The sequence below is a fragment of the Equus przewalskii genome, chromosome 15 (genome assembly GCF_037783145.1).
Source record: "Equus przewalskii isolate Varuska chromosome 15, EquPr2, whole genome shotgun sequence".
Classification (NCBI taxonomy): Eukaryota; Metazoa; Chordata; class Mammalia; order Perissodactyla; family Equidae; genus Equus; species Equus przewalskii.
The window spans coordinates 22092363-22113678 of record NC_091845.1 but is presented as its reverse complement, the minus strand read 5'-3'; the positions used below and the strand labels follow the sequence as shown (position 1 = coordinate 22113678).

The 21316-nt window shown below is 42.9% G+C and overlaps 1 protein-coding gene across 7 annotated transcripts in view; it reads right to left on the bottom strand.

Moving 5' to 3' along the window:
* The window catches only part of FRMD4B (FERM domain containing 4B), a 307937-nt gene that overhangs the window by 112798 nt on the left and 173823 nt on the right, over positions 1-21316 (bottom strand). For 5 of the 7 annotated variants that reach the window (XM_070576838.1, XM_070576836.1, XM_070576837.1 and 2 more), the window contains 2 exons: positions 3676-3741; positions 1828-1922 (listed from right to left, as the gene is read on the bottom strand). In XM_070576838.1, coding sequence (XP_070432939.1) covers positions 1828-1922; positions 3676-3741 — 161 coding nt within the window. Of the gene's footprint in view, positions 1-1827; positions 1923-3675; positions 3742-8594; positions 8681-9042; positions 9193-10018; positions 12276-21316 lie in introns of those variants that run through there. The other 2 variants (XM_070576833.1, XM_070576832.1) reach the window with 2 other exon arrangements.

The window sequence follows — 21316 nt, the reverse complement described above, 5'->3', positions numbered from 1 at the left end:
CTTTCTAGCTAGAGGGCATGGTCAACGGGCATCTGCATTTCCTATTTCATCCAGCAGAGGACGGATCATACAGGGTCTCAAAGAGTTGTTCAGTGAACAGATAATTTTGTGATTCAGAGTGAGGTGGGTGATGTTTTTTCTGTTTTGTTGAATCTTATTGAGAAAACGTCCTGAGTCTGGAATCCAAGTTTTCAGGTGTATTTATGTCTTCTGACAACTCGGTTGCCTGGCTTTGGCCCAGCCCAAGTCCTGAGCCTGTTCACATTTCTGGAGGTCTTGGGCTTGTGGCCTACCCAGGCTGGAAACAATCAGAGGCCACAAGGTGTTAAAAAGAAATTAACCCCTTCTTAAGATTATTTTCTGCCTGGTTAAACTAAAAAACTGAAAAAAACAGTTAAATTGGGAGAGTTACGGAAAGAATGCTGGCTAGTTGGCCAATATATTTTGTGTCTGGGGAACACATTATCTTGAATTTTAATATTTCAAGAGCTCTTTGGAAATTATCCCCATAAAGGAAAAGAATTCCTTTGATAATGTATAGAGCTGCATATAATGTAGGCAAATTGGGCCACCATAAAACACACACACACACACACACACACACACACACCCCCCGAGAGAACTGATAAGACCAAACAAATCTGCTTATGTGGAATTTTAAATTCTTGTGATTTTATTATTCTATACCTACCTCATTTCAGAGAGCATTTAAATTGCTCACAAATATATACAATATCCAAGTTAGCATAAAAAATGAAAATAAAGGAAATAAAAGATAGTAAGGAGGTAATGTAAAATAGACCTAAGTGGAAATGAAAAAGTTTATTCCATATTAAATTATATACATATTTTTCAGGTGGGCCACAAATTTGCCTTTATTTACTTATTTATTTTTTAATGGGAATTTCAATTCTCCTTCTCTCTCTTTTTTACTTTTTTTTTGCAGGGGAAGATTCACACTATGCTAACATCTGTGCCAATCTTCTTCCTTTTTCTCTCTTCCCTCCCTAAAGCCCCAGTACATAGTTGTGTGTATAGTTGTGAGTTCTAGTTCTTCTTTGTGAGCTGCCACCACAGCATGGCTACTGACAGATGAGTGGTATGGTTCTGTGCCCAGGAACCAAACCTGCATCGCTGAACCAGAGAGTGCTGAACTTTAACCTCTAGGCCATCAGGGCTGGCTCATAAATTTGCCTTTCAACTTTCTTGCCACCAACACCAAAACATTAATTCAGTTTCAAGATATGAGTGAATGACAATCTAGTATTTCTATCACTGATACACAAGCTAAATAAGCAAGCACAACTTCACTCCAAGAAGAATAACACACTTATCACAACAAAAGTTCTAAAACACTGAGCACAATATTTTGATTTCTTAAAATGGTCACTATTCCTTTTCTTCTCCCATTGCAATAATCCTAGGAGAAAAATCTTGTATTAACAAAATCTTTAGGAGCCAGCCCTGTGGCCCAGTGGTTAAGTTCGCGTGCTCTGCTTTGGCAGCCCAGGTTCGCTGGTTTGGATCCTGGGCGCTGACATGGCACTGCTCATCAGTCCATGTTGAGGCGTCATCCCACATAGCACAACCAGAAGGACCTCCGACTAGAATATACAGTTATGTACTGGGAGGGCTTTGGGGAGAAGAAGAAGAAAAGAAAATGAAGATTGGCAACAGATGTTAGCTCAGGTGCCAATCTTTAAAAAGACAAAAAAATCTTTAAGCAGGATGTATTTTAATTCTTGGAGCATTTCCCCCCCTTTTTTGCTAATTGTGAATGACAGCAAGCAGACAGTCCAGATAAAAACTAAAGAAATGAAAACTTACGTGTCATCTGTAAACGTTATTCCAAAGTACTCCTTTTCTTTCAGGTTGAAATGTGAAGCCACGAGGTCCAGCAACTCTCTTGATAGAAGTTTGGGCTGTCAAGGTAAAAATCTGATTAGAAACAATTTGGTTGCCTCTCTGTCTTATTGCTACCACCTTCTTCCACCTGAAATAGTCGAAAGCAGCTTTTGTTTGTTTTTAAAAAGCTGCCCCCTTTTGCTGCTTAGGTCAATCTACCACGGACCATTCTGTGAGAGACTGAGAAGGGGAAGAAATGGGAATAGGAACATCGATGAGATCATCGCTTTCATATACTCCAATTCAGTCCAGTACCTTACTTTTTTCCTCTAAGGTAATACTGTACATAGTAATATGTTGGTGTTTTGAAAAAACATTCTTTTATATGTATTATGGTACTAGTGACCAAGACAAAGAATATTAAACACCTCACTGTCTGGAATGTAGGAATAACGTTGCTTGGTGGGGGCCAGTTGAAGAGGCCCAAGACCCAAGTCTGTGGGGTCATAGATAGAACTACTACTATTGCTGATAATAAGAGGTACCATTTCTTGCGCTGAACTCCTTATACCCATGATCTCATTTCATCCTTACAATGAGCCTATGAGGTAGGGGTTCTTATTTCCATTTTACAGATGAGCCAACCGAGGCCAAGAGAAGCTAAGCACCTTGCTTGATGTTACAGTTAGTAAGGGCAGTTCCATCTGATTCCAAAGCCTAAGCTCTTCGTGTCTCTCTAGGGCTGGAGTGACTGTACCCATTGTGCACATCATCATCACCAGCGCTTACTGAGCACCTAGTCAGAAGAAGGATCTAATCGATGAGCTGTTGAGAAGCACTGGACCTGATGGCAAGAAGCACGGTTTGGAATCAGCCAGGATGTCCAGAGTGACAGTGGATGCTGGATTTGCAGGGACTGGAGAGGGAAAGGGGGATTGGCAGGAGGGCATTCTAGATGGATTCTTTTTGAACTTTGAGCCAAACAGTTTGGGTTCATTCTGGAGGTTTGAGGGTTGGATGTTTGCTGTTGGGGAAGAAAGAATGGTCATGATTTTAAAAAGAAGAAGATGAAGCAAAGAAAGAGGCAGAAATCTAGACTAAAGGTCTATTCTGGTGTGTGGACTGCACTATTTTCATTCTAATTGAAGCCTATGCCTAGCGGGCTAGGAACACGCCTCAGAAGGGAGAAGAATTTAGGTTTGGTCAAAGGACAGAATTCTAGCCATAGCTGTAGGTGTGGCTGTCAGTGGGGACTTCCCAATTTTTCAAGACTCTTGGTGTGGACTGTTGGGTGAATAAAGAGAGAAACATCAATAATTAAAGTATCATCACTCATCTAGTCCTATATATTTTATAAAGAGATTTCATTCACATGTATAATCTAGCTTGATTTTAACCATAATTCTGTGAGGCAGACTAGACAACCTTAATCCCAGTTTGCAGTTGATGAAACTGGATATTTAACTTGGACACTGTCACGTAGCAGGAAAGTGGCAGATTTGCAAATCACAATAACCCTTTCAGGGAAGCATTACAGTCCCCAGTTAACAACAAGAGGTTCAGAGAAATAAAGTCATTTGCCTAGGATCACATAGCTACTGAGATCAAAGCTGAGATTGGCACCCAAGCGTCTCCGAATCCATGTCACCAGGCTATAATTACTTGTACAGACAGACCAGGTTTTCTCACTTCGAAGCTGCCTTTCCCCCACCAACAATCCTGAGTCACTGGCCTTGAGGCACAGACGAGCGAGCAGCCTGAACACAGAGCCTGAACATGAGGCTCACAGAGGGAACAAGGATGGGCCGTCACTGTGTGGGCAACACCTACCTGAACCAGCAGCTCCAGTCTCCTGTCATCCAGGAGGTGCACCTGGCAGTGCCTGCCTTCTGTCATCTGTGAGGACAAGACAGGAAGAGTGGTGTCAGGGCCTGGGCTGGCAAGTACACCTCTGAACTCAATTTATCATTTGTTTCACATGTGACGTGCACAGCCTAAAAGTGGCTTCAGTTGAGTTAATCAACAGGCTTGGTCATAATCAGATTTATTAGGTGGCATGAGCTCTTGGATTTAAAAGAAGAAAAGAATGAAAAGCAAAGGCAGCTCAATATAATGAAAAAATAATGCCTATACAGCAAACCAAGTTCAAACAAGACACACAAGACTCTACTATGAAAGGTACGTTTCCCTCCCAGAGGAAACTACCATATTTTTCCTCAAATCAATATTTTATTTTTCAAATGAAAATGCATTCATTCATTGGTGTGTTTTAATAAATACAATACATGCATAATTACAAGAAGAAAAACATAGGATACTAAAGTTAAAATTGAAAGTCTGCATTTTTGAAACCTCTGCCCTCCCTTTATACTACATCACCACCATAGTTAGGAGTAATTAAGAACAGTTAAGATACACGTTAAGAACAGTTTGATGCATAGATTTCCAATTACATTGAATTTTTATCACTTACAATTGCAATACTGGGAAATATTCTTTGTAAAATATTGCACAGAATGCAAAGATCCCCCTGGATTAACTCATGCCCCAAACCATTTTATCTGCAGACATCACCACCCTGTCAGTTTGAGGAGAATCCTCATAGACTGTCTTTATGTGTATTTTCAGATATATACATATACATATTTTAAAAAACATTTTCATATTGAATGCTTTAATTCAATATTATTACGTTGGACATATTGTTCTGAAAATGAAGCAAGTACTCAATATTTGTATGTGTGTGTAACTATCAAGAAATTTTATACATATATTTGGGGCCGGCCCCGTGGCCGAGCGGTTAAGTCCGGGCGCCCCACTGCGGTGGCCCAGGGTTTCGCCAGTTCGGATCTTGGGCGCCCACACTGCACTACTAGTCAGGCCATGTTGAAGGGTGTCCCACATGACCCAACTAGTAGGCTGTGCAGCTAAGATATGCAACTAGTACCAGGGGGATTTGAAGAGATAAAGCAGGAAAAAAAAAAAAAAGATTGGCAACAGTTCTTAGCTCAGGTGCCGAGCTTAAAAAAAAAAAAGATTGGCAACAGTTGTTAGCTCAGGTGCCTATCTTTAAAAAAAAACCCCAAATTTTATACATATATTTGAATCTGTGTGTGTATTGCTGTGTCTGTGGTGTCTATGTGACGTGGAAAGAGAGAGAGAGAGATTTTTTTCCCTCCAATTCCAGTAAAACTCTGCCCTTCACTTTTTTAATTCAGTATTTCTTGGGGATCTTTCCAAAGTCGACACATATAAACCAACCTCATTCTGGTTTTTTTGTTTAAATCTTACTCATTTTTTTTTCTTCTTCTCCCCAAAGCCCCCCAGTACGTAGTTGTATATTCTAGTTGCATCTCCTTCTAGTTGTGCTATGTGGGACACTGCCTCAGCATGGCTTGGTGAGTGGTGCTAGGTCGGCACCCAGGATTCGAACGGGCGAAACCCTAGGCCACCAAGGCAGAGAAGCAGAGAGCATGAACTTAACCACTCCACCACGGGACCAGCCCCAATGATCTCATTCTTTTTAAAGGTTCTATAGTAGCAAATCATCGAGTGGACACATAACAATCTAATGAGTCTCCTGCTGAGAAACTCCTAGGTTGTTCCTAGTCTTTTGCTAGCACAAGTATCGTCACAGTGAACTCTGCACATCCAACTCTGCCCACAGATGTGGAACGGCTGGGTCACTTTTGAAAAGCATGGGCAGCGTTTTGTCTCTCTGCTGTTGTACAAAACTAGAAGAGCTGGAAACTCAGCTAACTCATATGAACACAATTTACAATGAAAACAGCCTCCGTTGCTGAGCACCAACCATACACTTAGCATCGCTCTAGGTGTTTCATATGGATCATCTCTGAGCTGCAGTCACCTCCTGGGATTGGTGTTAGTATCCCTGGTTTAAAAGATCAGGAAATTGAGGCTCAGAGTGGGATAAGCAACCTGTGTTCAATGTGAAAAATACTAATTACTGCATTTACACTTTTTATTGAGCTCTGATCTAACAGTCTAAAAACTACCGGAGTTGGTTAGATCATGGCATTATGGAGACGTGGCCCATAGGAACCACTGAAGTAGTGCTAAGTGGTAACTCGGAAGGCCATACTTTATGCCATGGCCCCTGATTATGTCCTTAACTCTGCAAAGCCAAGGTCAAATACGCCCCTTTAGTGGCAAGGGGAAACGGAACAAATCTTTGTTGTAGTCACTTAGGTGGCACTTTATGTGTATTATCTCATTAAAGCTCCACGGAAATCTACCACATGGCAACGTCCCCATTTTACAGACAAGGAAACCAAGGCACAGAGTTTAAGGTCATTTATTAAAAGTTACCTGGGCAAGAAAAAGCCAAGTTAAGATTTGAATTAAGGTCTAAGTGAGAAAAAAGTCATCTTTTTTCTACTCTACTATGGGAGGAAATAAATAAACGTGTCAGTTTCAGTCATTTTATTTCTTTTGTAAAACCCACACAAACCAACCCCAAATACATGCCCTATGGAGAGATATAATAAAATAATACTCAAGATCAACTCACGCAACATAAACCCATTAAGATGTCAAACTCACAACATATTTCAAGCTACTGTGTTGTTCCATAATAAAAATGAATTTATTTCCTGATTTGTAAAAAGCAGCTTTTTTCTTTCCATTTTGCTTTGGACCTTCCTCGGACTAGTCAACATTCCTTTTGTCAACAAATGATCTTATCGTAGCGAATTAAATAGTAAATGTTTTTTTGGTGTGTCTGCCCATCTCATGACAAACATAGGCAGTGGTGGCGGCCATATTTGTACAACTTGGTCCTGCCCCTTTGGCCTCAGTTGATTGGACCAGAGAATAGACACCTGACCCAGGCTGGGCCAATCAGAACCTCAGCCCACAGAATCTGGAATTGAGTCTGAGTGCATGAAAACATGGTTGCTGTGGGGCAGCCATTGTCCGCTGTGTGTGGAGAAAAAGGAAAGCCATCTGTAGAGAGAAAGAAAGAGAGAAATAGCTAGAAGGAGGCAAGAGAAATCATGCAGCCTGAGAGGAAAAGCTTGAGAGAGTTGCTGTCAGGGTTTCTAATGTCCTTCCAGTCACTTCTAGTCTCTTCCACTGGTCCGGGTGAATTCCTGTCCTTGAGTTCCATGAAACACCCCTGTATTCCTTCAATAAATCCACTTTTTTCCTCCGTCTCTCAAGCTAACTTGAGTCGGATTCTGCTTCTTGCAGCTAAAAGCATCTTCATATGATAGCACAGGAATCTATATCTGAGCCGAGGCAAAAGGTTCCCAAAGGATAGACTCCCCAGATGATGTCATTAATGTGGTGAAGTCTTCTACTCATAACCACTGATGTTCCCACCAACGACAATACAACAGACAAGAGAGAGGCTGACATCTGGGTTCGGGGGGGTGGGTACACACTGAACAAACACCTCACTGTGTGATGTAACAAGATACCACACAGGACAAGCTGGAGAAGAGCAGTGCAGATGAACTGGGGAGAAAAATCGCTCCAGTTTTATGCCCACCCTGGCACAACGGTGTTGAGTATTGACCAAGCCCTTTCCTATGTGGGAGGATGGCTCCTCTGGGAGGTCAGTGGGCTGATTTGCCCATTGTTAGCATAGAAAGGCCTGCCCTTGTTGCCCACTTCATCAGAGGTTGAAAGGTGGTGGATGTATTTTGTTCGTCAAAATAATGCTTATGAATAAATTTTAGTTGACAATATTAGAAATCAGGAGATGCTAGCTAATAAAAATTTAGACGGTAAGATCTGGAAACACTGGGATGGATTTCCTCCCTGGCAAAATTTGGCCAGGGTAGGGCAGAGCAACTCCCTCTTTAGATGGGGTTTGTGGTCTCTGGTTTATCCAAATTTATTATCTGCCAAGTTCCTGGCAGTCCTGTCACATGAATGAGCAAACTCGGATTGAAGTTCACGTGGTACCAGGGAAGAGACACAACCAACGTCAAAGAAGGGCCTGCTGTGCACCAGGCAAAGTGCTTGACACTTGACCCTCATTAACGTAGTATTTCAACCTCAACGCAAGCCTGTGAAAGGGCCTCCTCATTTTAAGGACCAGTAAACTGAGGCCTGAGAAATGATGTAACCTGCACAAGAGTTCAAAGCCAGACCTGGGCTCAAAATCATATTTTATCTCTGCTAGCTGTGTTACCTTGGAGAAGCTACTTAACCTTTCTGAGCCTCATAAGCAATGTCCTTACAGCTTTCAATCTGACACCACTGAGAGTGAAACAAACCACTTCTGAGGGCCACAATTATTATAGTCCTTATTTGCTTGAAAATTCACAAACAACTAAACTTTCCTGTATTCCACTTATTCTCCCATTTAAAAAACAATAAAATTTGTTAGTGGCAGGAATATTACTAACCCATTTTAAGGAAGGTAAATGACAGGTAAAGTCAACAAGCCAGTTAAGCATGTGGGAGAAAAATCCTCCAGAGCTGATGGAGCAGAGATAAAAAAAGAGAGGGGACCACTCGTTCCCGTGTGCCTTCTGTGTGCCTGGCACCCGGCTAGGCATTTTGATGACAGCAATAGTAATACCACTCACGGGCACTTTCTATGCTCCAGGCACTGCACTAAACTCTTTATGTGTATTAACGTATTCAACCCTTTGATACTCACATGACGTAGGTAGTTTCATCTCCCAATATTACAGGTGAATGAGGTTAGAGAGATTATAAATGACAAGATTCATAAATGGCAGAACCAGACCCAAACCCACAGCCCAAGCTCTTACCCACTTATACAGACACGGTATTCGACACACTGTAAGTGACAAAGTGTGGGAAAGCCTTCCCATGCAGCCCATTTTCAATGGAGTAGCTGAGTGGGTAGAAAAGGAAAAATGAATATCATAAAGCAGGCCCCAAAACTCATTTCAGGTCCAGAGCAAACTAATCTGACTAGTAGTTAGAATTGTAGAATTTAGAATCTCAAAAGGGATCTAATAACCACTGCTTATTTGAGACACGGGGAAATTAAGGCATGGGTGCCCAATGCCACACAGCTGGGTAACATGAGATCTGGAATTAAAACTCAGGACTCCGACTTCTAGGCCAGAGCATAAGGGGTGTGCACAAGGTTACTCAGCTAAGAAATACCATCTTATTCAAGTGATTTCTTTTTATTAAAAAAAATACTGTAACCACAAAAAGAAAAAAAAAATCAAACTGGGCATTTCTTACTTATTTTAAAACATGACTCCCACCGATGACTCATCTTCTAGTTTCAACAACAGGAGTTATATTTGAAGGTAGCTGTTCATGGATTGGTTGTATGATTACAATAATATTGTAGATCATTATTTACCATTACCATAAGTGCAGAATCACTTTCTAAAAAAATAACAAAAACAACTAGTTTTATTGAGCATATGCAATATATTTACTATGTAGCAATTCATTTAAAGTCATAAGGTCAATATCTCTATCATCATCATCATTTTACAGTTGAAGAAACTGGGCACAGAGAGGCCAAGTAATTTGCCCAAGGTCACACAGCTAATAAGAGGCAGAACTGGGATTCCAACTTAGGCAGACTAGCTCCCGAGCCTATGTTCTTCAATACCCCATTTTACAATGTAATTATTACCCATGGAAGAAATTAAGTACATATCTTTCCATCTCACGTTCTATTCGATTATCCTGACAACTTTCTTTCTTTACAAAAATAGGAATTTTTAAATTCCACTTAAAAAAGAAGAAAGAGTAAATAAGCCTTTCTCATTACAAACTGCCTTCTGTTAAGATTTAAGAGTCTGTATTCCTCTCTAGCTCCTCAGTCTCCTCATCTCAGACAAAAACTAGTCTGCTAAGATAGGTCACAACATTTCATCTAAGACGGTCCGGAGGAAGCACGTGTCTCTTTTTATAAGCAAATACAAGGCTAATGGCAATACTCTTTCTCCAGTCTGTGCGTGAACTATGTTAACAGAATCACTTTTGAGCCCCACAGAGACCCTCAGAAGTTTCAGGTCTGATCCCTACCCAGTGGCAGCTAATAGCAGCAATGCCTTGCATGGAATAAAAAACATGAAAAAATGATCTCTTTGGAAAATTTCACTCAACACCCACCCAGACTTGAAACCCTTCCCGCCATCTCCTCCATTCAACCCCAGGAATACGGAGGCTAAAATTGTGCATGTTGGATGAAGACTCCCACCTTGGTCTGTGGCTGCCCTGCGTTCGCTCGCCAGCTGATAGAGCAGGTCGTCAGAGGCGAAGCGCCGAGTGCTGCTGGACGGACCTTGTCCATCTGGTCAGTGGGCAAATGAGGAAGCTCGGAAGGGAAGTGAGAATCGGCCACAGGCCAGACCTCCAGCTTCATGGGGCGCCCTCCGATGGAGCCCACAGTGGGGGTCAAGGCTGTGTGAAAACACTCGCCCCTTGCCCAAACCCCAATCCCACTGCCTGACTTAGGAGATGCCAGAGGAGAGAGTTGCTAAGAAACCTGAAGGCGAGTCAAGACAGCATTCATCCTGACCGGGTCAGCTTAAAAGGCAACAGGAAATAACAACTACAAAAAAAAGACCCGAATGTCCTCCAGCCTACTTTGGTTTTGCTTTTAGTAGTTCTTTGGAATAGGGAAATATGAAAGCTTGGTAAGGAAGCAGCAGGCTTTTTCTCGTATCCTGTCTCTCTCATTCCCTTTTGACCTTTTCTGAAAGCTTAGCACAAGAGGCCTTGGCTCATAAAATGGCTCCTCAGGATTTTCTGCAGGGCAACCCATCCAGAGTCTAAGCTGCCATCATCCTTTGCCTGGATGTGGGCAAAACCAGCCAGGTGATGAGGCTCCATGCTTCCAGTCCAGCCCAGTGATGGTTTAATCTCCGCATGGCATGTGAGTGACGTCTCCAAAATACAGATCAAATACCTTCACTTCCCCGCTTAAAATCGGCCAACAGCCTCTCATTGGACACAGCAGAGAATGCAACTCCTTACCTCCTCGACAGTGTCCACATGACCCGCCTTCCTCCCCGACAATTTTATTTCCAACTCTTCTGCCGTGTCCTGACACATCAGCCACACTGGCCTGCTTTTCTTCCTCAAAATAAAAGTTATTCCTGCTTCGAGGCTTTGCATATGCTGTTCCCTCTGTCTGGAATGCCCTTCCTCAGACTATTGCATGATGGGGTGCTTTCACATCTTTCAGACCTTAAATCAAATGTCACCATCTCCGAGAGACCTCCCCTGTCCTCCAAGTAAAGTGGAGCCTGGATCGCTCTCATATCATGCTGCTTTACTTTCTTTTTTTTTGGATGAAGATTAGTCCTGAGCTAACATCTGCCGTCAATCCTCCTCTTTTTGCTGAGGAAGACTGGCCCTGAGCTAATATCCATGCCCATCTTCCTCTGTTTTATACGTGGGATGCCTAGCACAGCATGGCTTGCCAAGCGGTGCCATGTCCGCAGGATCTGGATCCCAGGATCTGAACTGGCAAACCTCAGGCCGCCAAAGCAAACATGTGAACTTAACCGCTGCACCACCGGGCAGGTTATAACTAATATTTATTTGTTTGCTTATCCTTCTCCATCTTTCACCATCAGACTGTAACTTCCTTGGGAGAGCACTTGATTGATTTGTTCACCACTGCATCCCCAGGCCCAGAACAGTGCCTGGCGCATGGTAAGAACGTGGTAAGTAACTATCTGCTGAGTGAAGGCATGCCTTCACTGGTGAGAACCTGGACACAGTTAACAATGACAGAAATTCACACGTGATTTAAATTTGCAGAGCACAACCCAAAGTGAGGATGTTCTGAAACATATCCCAAGCCTTGGCCCAGACAGACTTACACATTAAAAAAATGAGCTTTCCACCAGAGAACAAGGTGTGCTATTAAACCCCTCATCAGATGAGATATTCTGGAGGAACTGGAGAGAGGGAGAAGGGACATATCTAGGATGCTCTTACTTTGGGATCTATTGAGTAGATGGAGTTTTATATTTCGCCCAAATGATGTCAACCCCAGCTGAACAGGGCCCCTTTATATCATCTCTGGGTGTTGACTGAACATGAGCTCCTGACACTCCCGTTCAGAGAATGGCCTGACTGACACAGATGTCTCCAGACCGAGTCAGCTGTGATTTTCCCTCGAGTTCTTTAAAGACAGTGCCTCCCCTCGCAACGTGCAATCACTGGAATTTCTTTTTCAGTATCAATGACTCTCCTAGCTTCTGTTAACCACTTACTACATGTCACAGGAGCTCTAAGCACTTTCCATGTGCCGTGTCTCCTTTCATGCTGCTCACAATCCTCTGAGGTAAGAAGTGTTACTATTTAGAGTTTAGAGATGACAACACTGAAGTGCAGAGAGCTGAGTAACTTGTCTCGGGTCACGGTGCTATGAAGTGGGGTAGGAGCTCAGGTTCCATCAGGTTGTATAAAAGCAGGACGCTTGTGCATCCCTGGCAGGTTCACTGGGAGTGGAGGAGGAAAAAGAGACAGTGAGAGAGCGAGAAAGGCAGGTGGCATAAAAGAAGCAAAGGAAGAAGAAAATGGGCCAGGTTGGAGGGAGTGATAAAGGGGAGAATTCAGTTTACAAAGACCAAATTGAGGAACTGGGTTAGGAAAACTGTTAACAATAAGTAATGCCTGCTGATCATGTGTCTGGCCCTACCCTGAGTCCTTGCTTTTATTTACATGGGCTGTTTAAATTCATTTTCATAACAACCCTGTGAGGCAGCTTCCAATGCTAGCTTCACTTTATGGAGGAGAAAATTGAGGCTCAGAGAAGGTAAATGACTGGCCCCAACCTACAAGGTCACTAGGAAGAGGTGGAGCAGGACACAAAGGCAGGCATTCTGATTGCAGAGTCCATATTTTTCATTGCTATATTATTTCTGTTGCAAAGTATTGCCCATCTAACAGGTCTTATATAGTAAATCGCATATAGCTTAGGCATTTAACATATCATCTTGATCACCAGGCATAACACCGTTCCAGAAAAGCTTATCTAGAGTCACCAAATCAGAGTTGCCTCTATCTGGAAGCAAGACCAGAGGAGGAGGAAAGTTTTTGCAACCGCCATTTCTTGGCTATCTCCTGGCCCTGCACCAAAGAAATATGGGCAGCTGCTAAAAAAGGTGTCTATGTGTTTGCCATCAGTTTTCATTAAGCATCAGGATGGAATGAACCCCCACCTGTTGGGCTGCTGGCTCTCTCATGCTTACGTGAGCACTTAACAGAATGATATTTATCAGTTACGTGGCCTCCTGGGCCTGAACTCCACAATACTCTGAGCTTAAGATGTAGTGTAGCACACAATGCAATTAATTCAATGTGGAAAAGCTCTGGATTATGTGTTCATTCATTGACTCAACCAATATTTACTGAGCACTTTCTAAGTGCAAGCACTGTTCTGAGTACTAATGTATGTCAGCAAATGAGATCCACAAGGTCGCTGTTTCTGGAACTTGTCTTAGAGTGGGGTTTCTCAACTTTGGCACTATTGACATTTGTGGCTCGATAATTCTTTGCTGTGGGGGCTGTCCTGTGTATTGTAGGATGTTTAGCAGCATCCCTGGCCTCTATTGACTAGATGCCAGTGACACCCCCACCTACTCTGAGACAACCCAATATGTCTCTGGACATTGCCAGATGTCTCTTGGGGAACAAAATCATCACTGGTTGAGAACAACTGCTCTAGAGGTAAGGAGAAGAAAAGAAACTATTAACAATTAAACAAATAAGATTTTTTCAGATAACAATAAGGGCTCTGAGATAGATCAACCAGCAATGGAATTAAGTTCCAAGCTTGTGCAAAACCCACTCCTTACCCAGGTAGCAGGAGAAAGGAGGAAATTGATGGACAGAGCTTATATTGGACCACTGCTCTTGACAAGCGGCTCCCAGTAGAGACTGGAGGGATAACCCTGTTTCTGGACATTAGCATTCAACTGTAAGCTCCTTTCTGCAGGGCAGAAGCTGGAGGAAAGTAAACAAGAAAGGCTGGCCAGGAGATTACCTTTTCTGCAGTTCCAGCATCAACCTGGCAAGCAATTTCGGTCAGCTTTGGCAGACTCTCCCTGGGGAGGGCATTCTCATAAAAGATAATCCTTTGTCAGATTATAGCCTGATCTCACAAGCCTTGTGAAAAAGAAAGGCCAGGTTTCAAAGGAAGAAAGAAAGAAGGAAACAAAACAACTTATTAAGTCTGGAGCCGAAGGCCATCAGGAGACATCAGCCTAGTATCCAGGAGGCACGCCCAGTAGGCTTGGGTTTGTGTCCAGCTTTGCCATGTAACTAAGAGGATGGCCTGAATATCATGGGATCTCTCTAAATCTCAGTTTCTGACTCTGTGAAATGGGACTGACAAGAATCAATCTCATTTAGCTTTGTCTCTTGTATTAATGCAGATTGAAATTAAAATCTACCTCAAAGGTACAGATGAGAATCATATCACCAGTAATACAGTCTATTAATTGGGCACAGATTAGGCGTTAGGGTCTGTGCTAAGTGCCTCATATGCATTGTGAGCTTTATCCTTACCCCACTGCAATGAGTACTATCATTAGGAGAAATGATTTGTAAGCTGTTGAGTGCTACTGTGTTAATTGTAAGTGGCTATTTTAAAGTTGGTTAAATTGTGATTTTTCTCAAGAAAAAAAGCTCTCCTGGATTATTAAGAGGTCAGGCTGTCATATACAAGTTGAAAATCAATGCACGAGCTAAACCCTGGAGAGAACAGGCAACCCAACACCTGGGGATTAATTCCATTTTGACTTCTCAGTGATAATTAACAGACTTACTCAAAACCACTATTTGTAGCTGCCTGTGTGCCCAAAGCTGGCGAAATTCTTGCAAACTCTTGCTCCTTATCCGATTGCGACCAGATGGTGTCTTGGGCCAGCTACTCTTGTTTTTGCCAACAGGAAATGGAAATGGGTATGTGTTGACTGCTTTGTCTATCATGTGCTTTGACATACATTTCTTCCATTGAATTCTCAGAACCACCCTGTGAAGTAGATATTTTTTGCCCTGTTTTACACTGAAGAAGCTGAGACCCCCAAGAGGTTGAGAATAACTTGCCCGAGGTTCCTACTTAGTCAGGGGCTCAAGTTCAGCAAGGACTCACCAAATGGCGAGGGGGAGAAACAGATGCATCTTCATGGAAGCTTATTCACAAAAGAAGCTTCACAAAGCAGGATTCTCTTTATAAATACTCTGCACTTGTCCAATTAGAAGCTCAGATTAGGTACCCACGAGAGACTGCTAAGTGTTTATTTTCAGAAAACCATGCAGGATATTTCTGCTGTTCCTCTTTGCTGAAAACCAGTTGTTAGGCTGTATTTTTAGATGTCATGGTACAGTATCAATGAGTCAACAAAGAAAAGAAAAAATGGGAGGGCACGGATACGATAAACAGGAAAAGTCATAAAGCGTAACCAAGAAAAGCTGAGAGCACAGCCCGTGGGTTGTGGGAGAGTTTAGTTCTTGTCTGCACTTCAGGTTGAGCAGAAATGAAGTTCTCCAGTCGCCTGGTAGAAAATGGAAAGTTTGGCTTCGGTGATTATGCAAGTAGCAGACACCCTGTGGTTTGGAAACTTTTTGCCTTGCCAACTGTCAGTTTTCTGTTTTCCCGTGAAAAACGGCCCGCAGGAAGGAGCAAGAGGACTGCGTCTTTCAAAAACTTAGAAGGAAAGACAAGCGCAGATCGGCTGAAGAGATTTTAAAAATAAACCGCAATACTGGTTATTTAAAGATATTCTAGGTACTCCCCTGTACGGCACGTTCGGAAATCTCGGCTGAGTATAAGCCACCCACAGAGCAAACACATGACATTGTCACCCTAGAAACCTAAAAATAAACAAAAATTAATTAGAAAATCTACATCAACTTCACACTGATTTGGGAGGACACACTCGTCGTCAGAGTTTTCCTGTTTCAATCTGTCAACCACCCTGTTAGAATGTCTCTGATTTAGGCTCTTCAAAGTCTCTTTGTTCTTTGTGGTCTATGTATAAGTAGAAGCTGAAATAAGTCCTTCTGGAGTTTATAATTCATACAAACAGATTGTATTAGGTCCAGAGTCCTAGTTGGGCGGTGGAAATATCATATTTGGGTAAGGGATTTAGGAAGCATTACCAAATTGTGAAAACAGAAAAGTCAAACACATTTAGGACAACATAGAAAAGTTCTTAACGTTAATGTCCAGGGCTCATCTTACTGCTGCGGAAGAAACATTCTTTTTCGACCTAGAGCCTTCTAATATCTAGTGATGAAACTTCTTCGTCACCTCATGCACGTTGTGTTTTCAAGCAGGATCCAGTCTTTTTTTGAGGCTAACACAGGATTCAAACATTAAAACAAAACAAAACAAAAACTAGAAGGCCACAGGTCAGGGAGACAACAGAAATACGAAAAAGCAGCCAAAAAAGATTTCTGGGCCAGTACCAGAGAAAACAACGAGGAGGAAAGAACCCTTTGAGACAGAGAAAGGTGATGTGGAGCTGTCTCCCAGCAGCTCATGAGAGCCCACTGTCCCTTTTTCAAGCTGGTTGGTAAGCACAACCAATATTAAAAATTAAGTATATGCACTTACAATGAAATAAATTACATTAAAAATGAGGGTAATAAATGCTTAAAACTCATCACTTTTCAATTATTCTTGAGGTTACTTACGTCTATTGAATCTGTGTAGCAGCAATGACATTTAATGGTGTGCTGCTGCTCATCTCTTCCTGACGCAGGGATGTTACATTGATAACGTGAAATAAGGTCAAGGCGAGAGTATTGGCAAATGCTACAAATCGGCCCCCTTTTCCCCAGATTGCTGGCTGTTAAGCCCCTACAAGCACACGACTGAAGAAGTTCCATGAGAGAAGGCAGTCTTGGGGAAAGTGTGATGCTCAGAGCACCGTGTCAGGATGTCTAGGCCGTGGAGAGACCACGTGATAAAGATGAAAGAACAGAGACTTTGGATTCAGACCGAACTGTGTTCAAAGCCCAGCTCACTTAACTTTTCTAGGACTTATTTTTCACATCTTTCAAATGAGACTGATAATACCCATCAAGAGAGTTGTTGTGTTCATGCACGCCTGGCACAGTGTGGCAAACAGAGGCCAACATAAAAGGTGACTGTTATAATTTATTATTATGCTTCAAAAAATGCCCAGCGGCCAAGCCCACTGCTGAGGTTCCCCTGACCTAGGACCGCAGCTCTCATCTCAAATGCTAGCGTCATTCGCCTTTCCTGTTCTTTTGCCACTGGAATGTAAGCTTCATTTACTGGTTTCCCAGCTCCTAAGATAGTGCCTAGGCCATCGTGGGGCTTAATGAACGTGTGGAATGAATGAATTTCTCTTCATTTCCAGCTCCAGCTCCACTTCTGAGTTTGCTGCCCATTTCTCCTGTTAAGGTCTCATTGACCACTGACTCCTTTGTTTCTTAAGTGCCCGATTCCAACCAGCTGTGTTGCTGCTGTCCTTCTGGAATCTATCAAACCACTGGAACTCTTCTCCCGCTAAAGGAGGCCGCTGTGACCTTAAAGCACGAGTGAAAAGCGTTTCCAGCTTTTTCATTCACAGGCAGAATCGAGCACGTGTCATTATGCTCTGTCGGCAAGTTTCTCCCTGCGTCTATTCCTGCTCTGTTCTAATCTCACTTCCGCTCTGCCTCCTCCAGAACGGACGAGTCTTGTGAGAGGAAATCTTACCCAAAACTTGCAGCTGTAGCCAGGGAACCAAATATTTTCCCCTGTGGCCCTGCCTCAGCCTTGTTCCTGACACTTGCTCTTCTGGAGCAGCATTTCTGAAGGGGGCGAGGGGCTGGGTCATTTTTAAAAAAGAGTGGGTGCTTCTGGTAAGAGTGGCCTGGAGGGTGGGTTATGCAAACTTATTGAGAAGTCACTCAATTCCGGAATTCCTAGTGCTTTTTCCATCACACTCGCTTCAGTCAGGGGGATAAATCAGGGCGGAGCTGCCCACTCAGCCACTGGGAGCAGGGCGGTGGTTGGGGGCACCCCCTTGGAAGTCAGATGGCTATGGTGTCTGATCCTGGCTCTGCCCCTAACCAGCTGGCAACTTCAGGCAACCCGCTTCCCCTCTCTGAGTAGCTGCTGCAACACGGGAATAATTTTGCTGAGTGCACTGTAAGCACTCCGTAAGAAGCAGCTACTATTGCCTTTTAAAGTGTAGCACATTGTTTAAGAAGTCTGAGGGTCAAGAGCACAGGCGCTGGAGTCAGACAGACTTGGGTTGAAATCCCAGCTCTGCTCTTTAGCACCCGGGTGACCCTGCGCAGGTTACATTTCTTTCCAGCCTTGGTTTTCTCATCTGCAAATGGGGATAATAATAGCACCCACCTCCCTGGGCTGCGAGGGTGACATGAAATAACACACATAAAAGGCGTAGCAGAGTACACACAATTTTTAATAATATTTATCATACCTCTCAGTAATTAAAACCAAGCAATTGTTTTAGACTCCTTCAGGGTGGATGTTCTTGAAGGCCAAGCGCAGGTGCTGAGCAGGCTCTACTCTGCCCTTGAACTCTACAGAAGAGAAAGGAGCACGTAGCTCTGGCCATGTATAAACTTGGTGTGAATCTTATAATTCCGTCTGAATAATCTCCCCTAGCCTGTCTGGAGTGCTTTCAACTTTCAAACTGCCTTCCCCTCGCTTTCTTCTTTTAAAGGTGACACGTTTTGGCATGCCAGAAGTGTCATCCCCCCATTTTACAGATGAGGCCACTGAGGCCCGGAGAAGGGATGTGACTCCTTTGTGGTCACACAGCTAGACAGAATCAGGACTCCAGAGGTGGAGTTCCTTCTTTCTACTGCCCCAAATAATCTTCTGACCCTTACAAAAGAATTCACCCAAAAGTAAATTTAAAACAGAAAAACAAGAAAACTAAAATACAAGCCAGCTTGTGAATGCAATGCTTCATCTTGTGCATTTTATGGTGGGAAGGCTTCCATGACATTAAATTAGAATGTCACTTAAGTGACCTTCCCACTTTCCCAATCAAGATAGGGCAGAGGCAAATCCTTTGCATCAATGTCCAACATACTCTCTGTGATGACGGAAATGTTCTACAGTGTGTTGGCTGTTGGATGTGGCTGACACTCTAAAGATAATGGAGCTGTGATCAGGTGTGTCAGTCTCCAGGAGAGGTTCCAGAGGAAGAGAAAGAAAATAGGCCGGCTTCACAGATTCTTTAATTATTGGCTCTGTGGCCTTCGACATTGGATTAAGCTTTTTGAGCCCCAGTTTTCTCATTTGTAACGTGGGAGGATAATATGATCCAGAATCCTTAGCATAGATCTCCTCACCTTAAACCACTGGGAGTTTCTTCCCTCTTTTTTTCCCGGTTGTGATAAACATGGAAGAAAATAAAGTAGTGGGACTGAGATTAAGCAATTTTGGAAAATTTTGCTTCTTCCCCCTGCCTGTTGGATGACTTAGGAAGGGCACAGTAATCTGTAGAGCCCAGTAGACTGTGACAGCATCGTTCCTACTAGCTACCTTCACTCAATGACACTCGGGTTTCAGTCATGATTAAGCTGGGGGTCTGAAGTCTGAACACCTGGGTTCAAATCTCAGCTGGACCACTTTATCAACTGTGTGATTAACATCCATTCACGTATTCACAAATATTTCTCAAGTTCTAATTGTGTCTTAGACTTTAGAATAGATTCTGGGTATTTAGCAGTGACCCAAACTAGTCAAGGTGCTCCTCTCTTACAGACTTGCTAGTGAAGGAGACAGCCAACAAACAAGCAAACCAACCACCACACAGGATGATCTCAGATCACACTAAGTCCTATGAAAACAAGAAAACAGAATAATGTGATGCAGGAAAGTTTTTAATTTAGAGTAGTCAGGAAAGGGCTATTTGAGGAAGTGACTTTAATCTGAGAGGGGAATGATGAGGAGTCAACCTTAGGAAGATCTGGGAAAAGAACATTCCAGACAGAGGGCCAACAAGTGCAAAGGCCCAGAGGCAGAAACATGCTTCGTTTGTTTAAGATATGTTGCACAGCTTTCCCCCATTATCACACTCTTAAGGGGCCTCTCCAGACATTTTTTTTCCTAATGCCCTCCTCCTCCATGAAATTTTCATAGCACAGATATATTGTATATCTGTTAGGTAGAGTTGAGCTTGGGAGGGCCACAAACAACTGTAATATCTAAGGGTTTTTTTGCCTCCCAAGAACCAATTTTTATGACCCTTGGGAGTTTACCAAGAAAACGCACATTTTTAAGAAAAAATGCACAGTTTAAGAAAAAATGACAGCAAATGTGGCTGGAGCTTAGTCACCAAAAGGAAAAGTACAGGAGACAAGGTCAGAGAGTTAATGAGGGGCTCATTAGTGGTTCTCGACATGTGGTCCCTGGACCAGCAGCACCAACTGAAGCTTGCTGGAAACACGGAGTGGTGCCCAGCCATCTGTGTTCTGGAAAGCCTTCCAGCTCACTCTGATGCATGCTGAAGTCTGAGAACCACCGGGCTGGATCATTCACGGCACTGGGGGCCACAGGTAAGGAGTATGGGTTTCATTCCAAATGCAGTGGAAGGCCATTGGTGGCTTTTAGGCATGGAGGAGACACGATCTGGGGACATTTGTAAAGGATAACTGGTTACTGTGAGGAGATGACACTGGGAGAGAGGGAGTGGGCAAAACTGGAAGAAAGAGAAACAATCCAGAAGACTTTTGCATTGGTCTTCATCTGTAAAATGGAGATACAAATATGACCAACTTTATAAGACTGTTGTGAGGATTAAATGGGTGAATACACGTAAAGAATTGAGCACAGTGCTTGACACACAGTAAACATCCAATAATTATTAAAACTATTCTGTTTTGCCCCTGCATTCTCTCTTCCGAACTCCTACTGGTTAATATCCAAATATACATCCCTCCACTCCCTTTATTTACCCGTCTATTTATGCCAATGGTACCAATTCAGCTGGTGGGCTGGTAAAATATCTTTGTGGGCTGGTAAATCCCTAACATGTTTACAAGGCTGCTTTTCAGGTCACGTGGAAGGGCCCTAGTGTTTTATTCAGTTTCCTTTCTTTTTCTTTTTCCTATAAGACTTAACTGTTGGCCTAGAAAATGAAACAATGTAAAACTCGACTTTTAGAATCCTTTCTGTCATTAACTTTGGACAGTTTCACATCTGTAAAATAGGATGTGTCATATGCAGGGGGAGACACCGTGTAGGGTTAAGCACGGACTTTGGCATCAGTTAACCCTGGATGCAAGACCTGATTCCCACACCAGCTGGTGGACCTTGAGCAAGTCATTTAACCCCTGTAAATCAGTTTCTTTATCGGAAAAATATGGATAGTAACAGTACCTACCTCATGGAGTTGAGAACGAAGCACAAGAATGCCTGGAAAACCCCCAACACGGTGCCTGCCACCCAGTGTTAGACATGATGGTGACGATTATTATTGAACCTGCCACAGGCACAATGTGGCTACATGAACCGTTATGGAAAATGTAGTTCTAC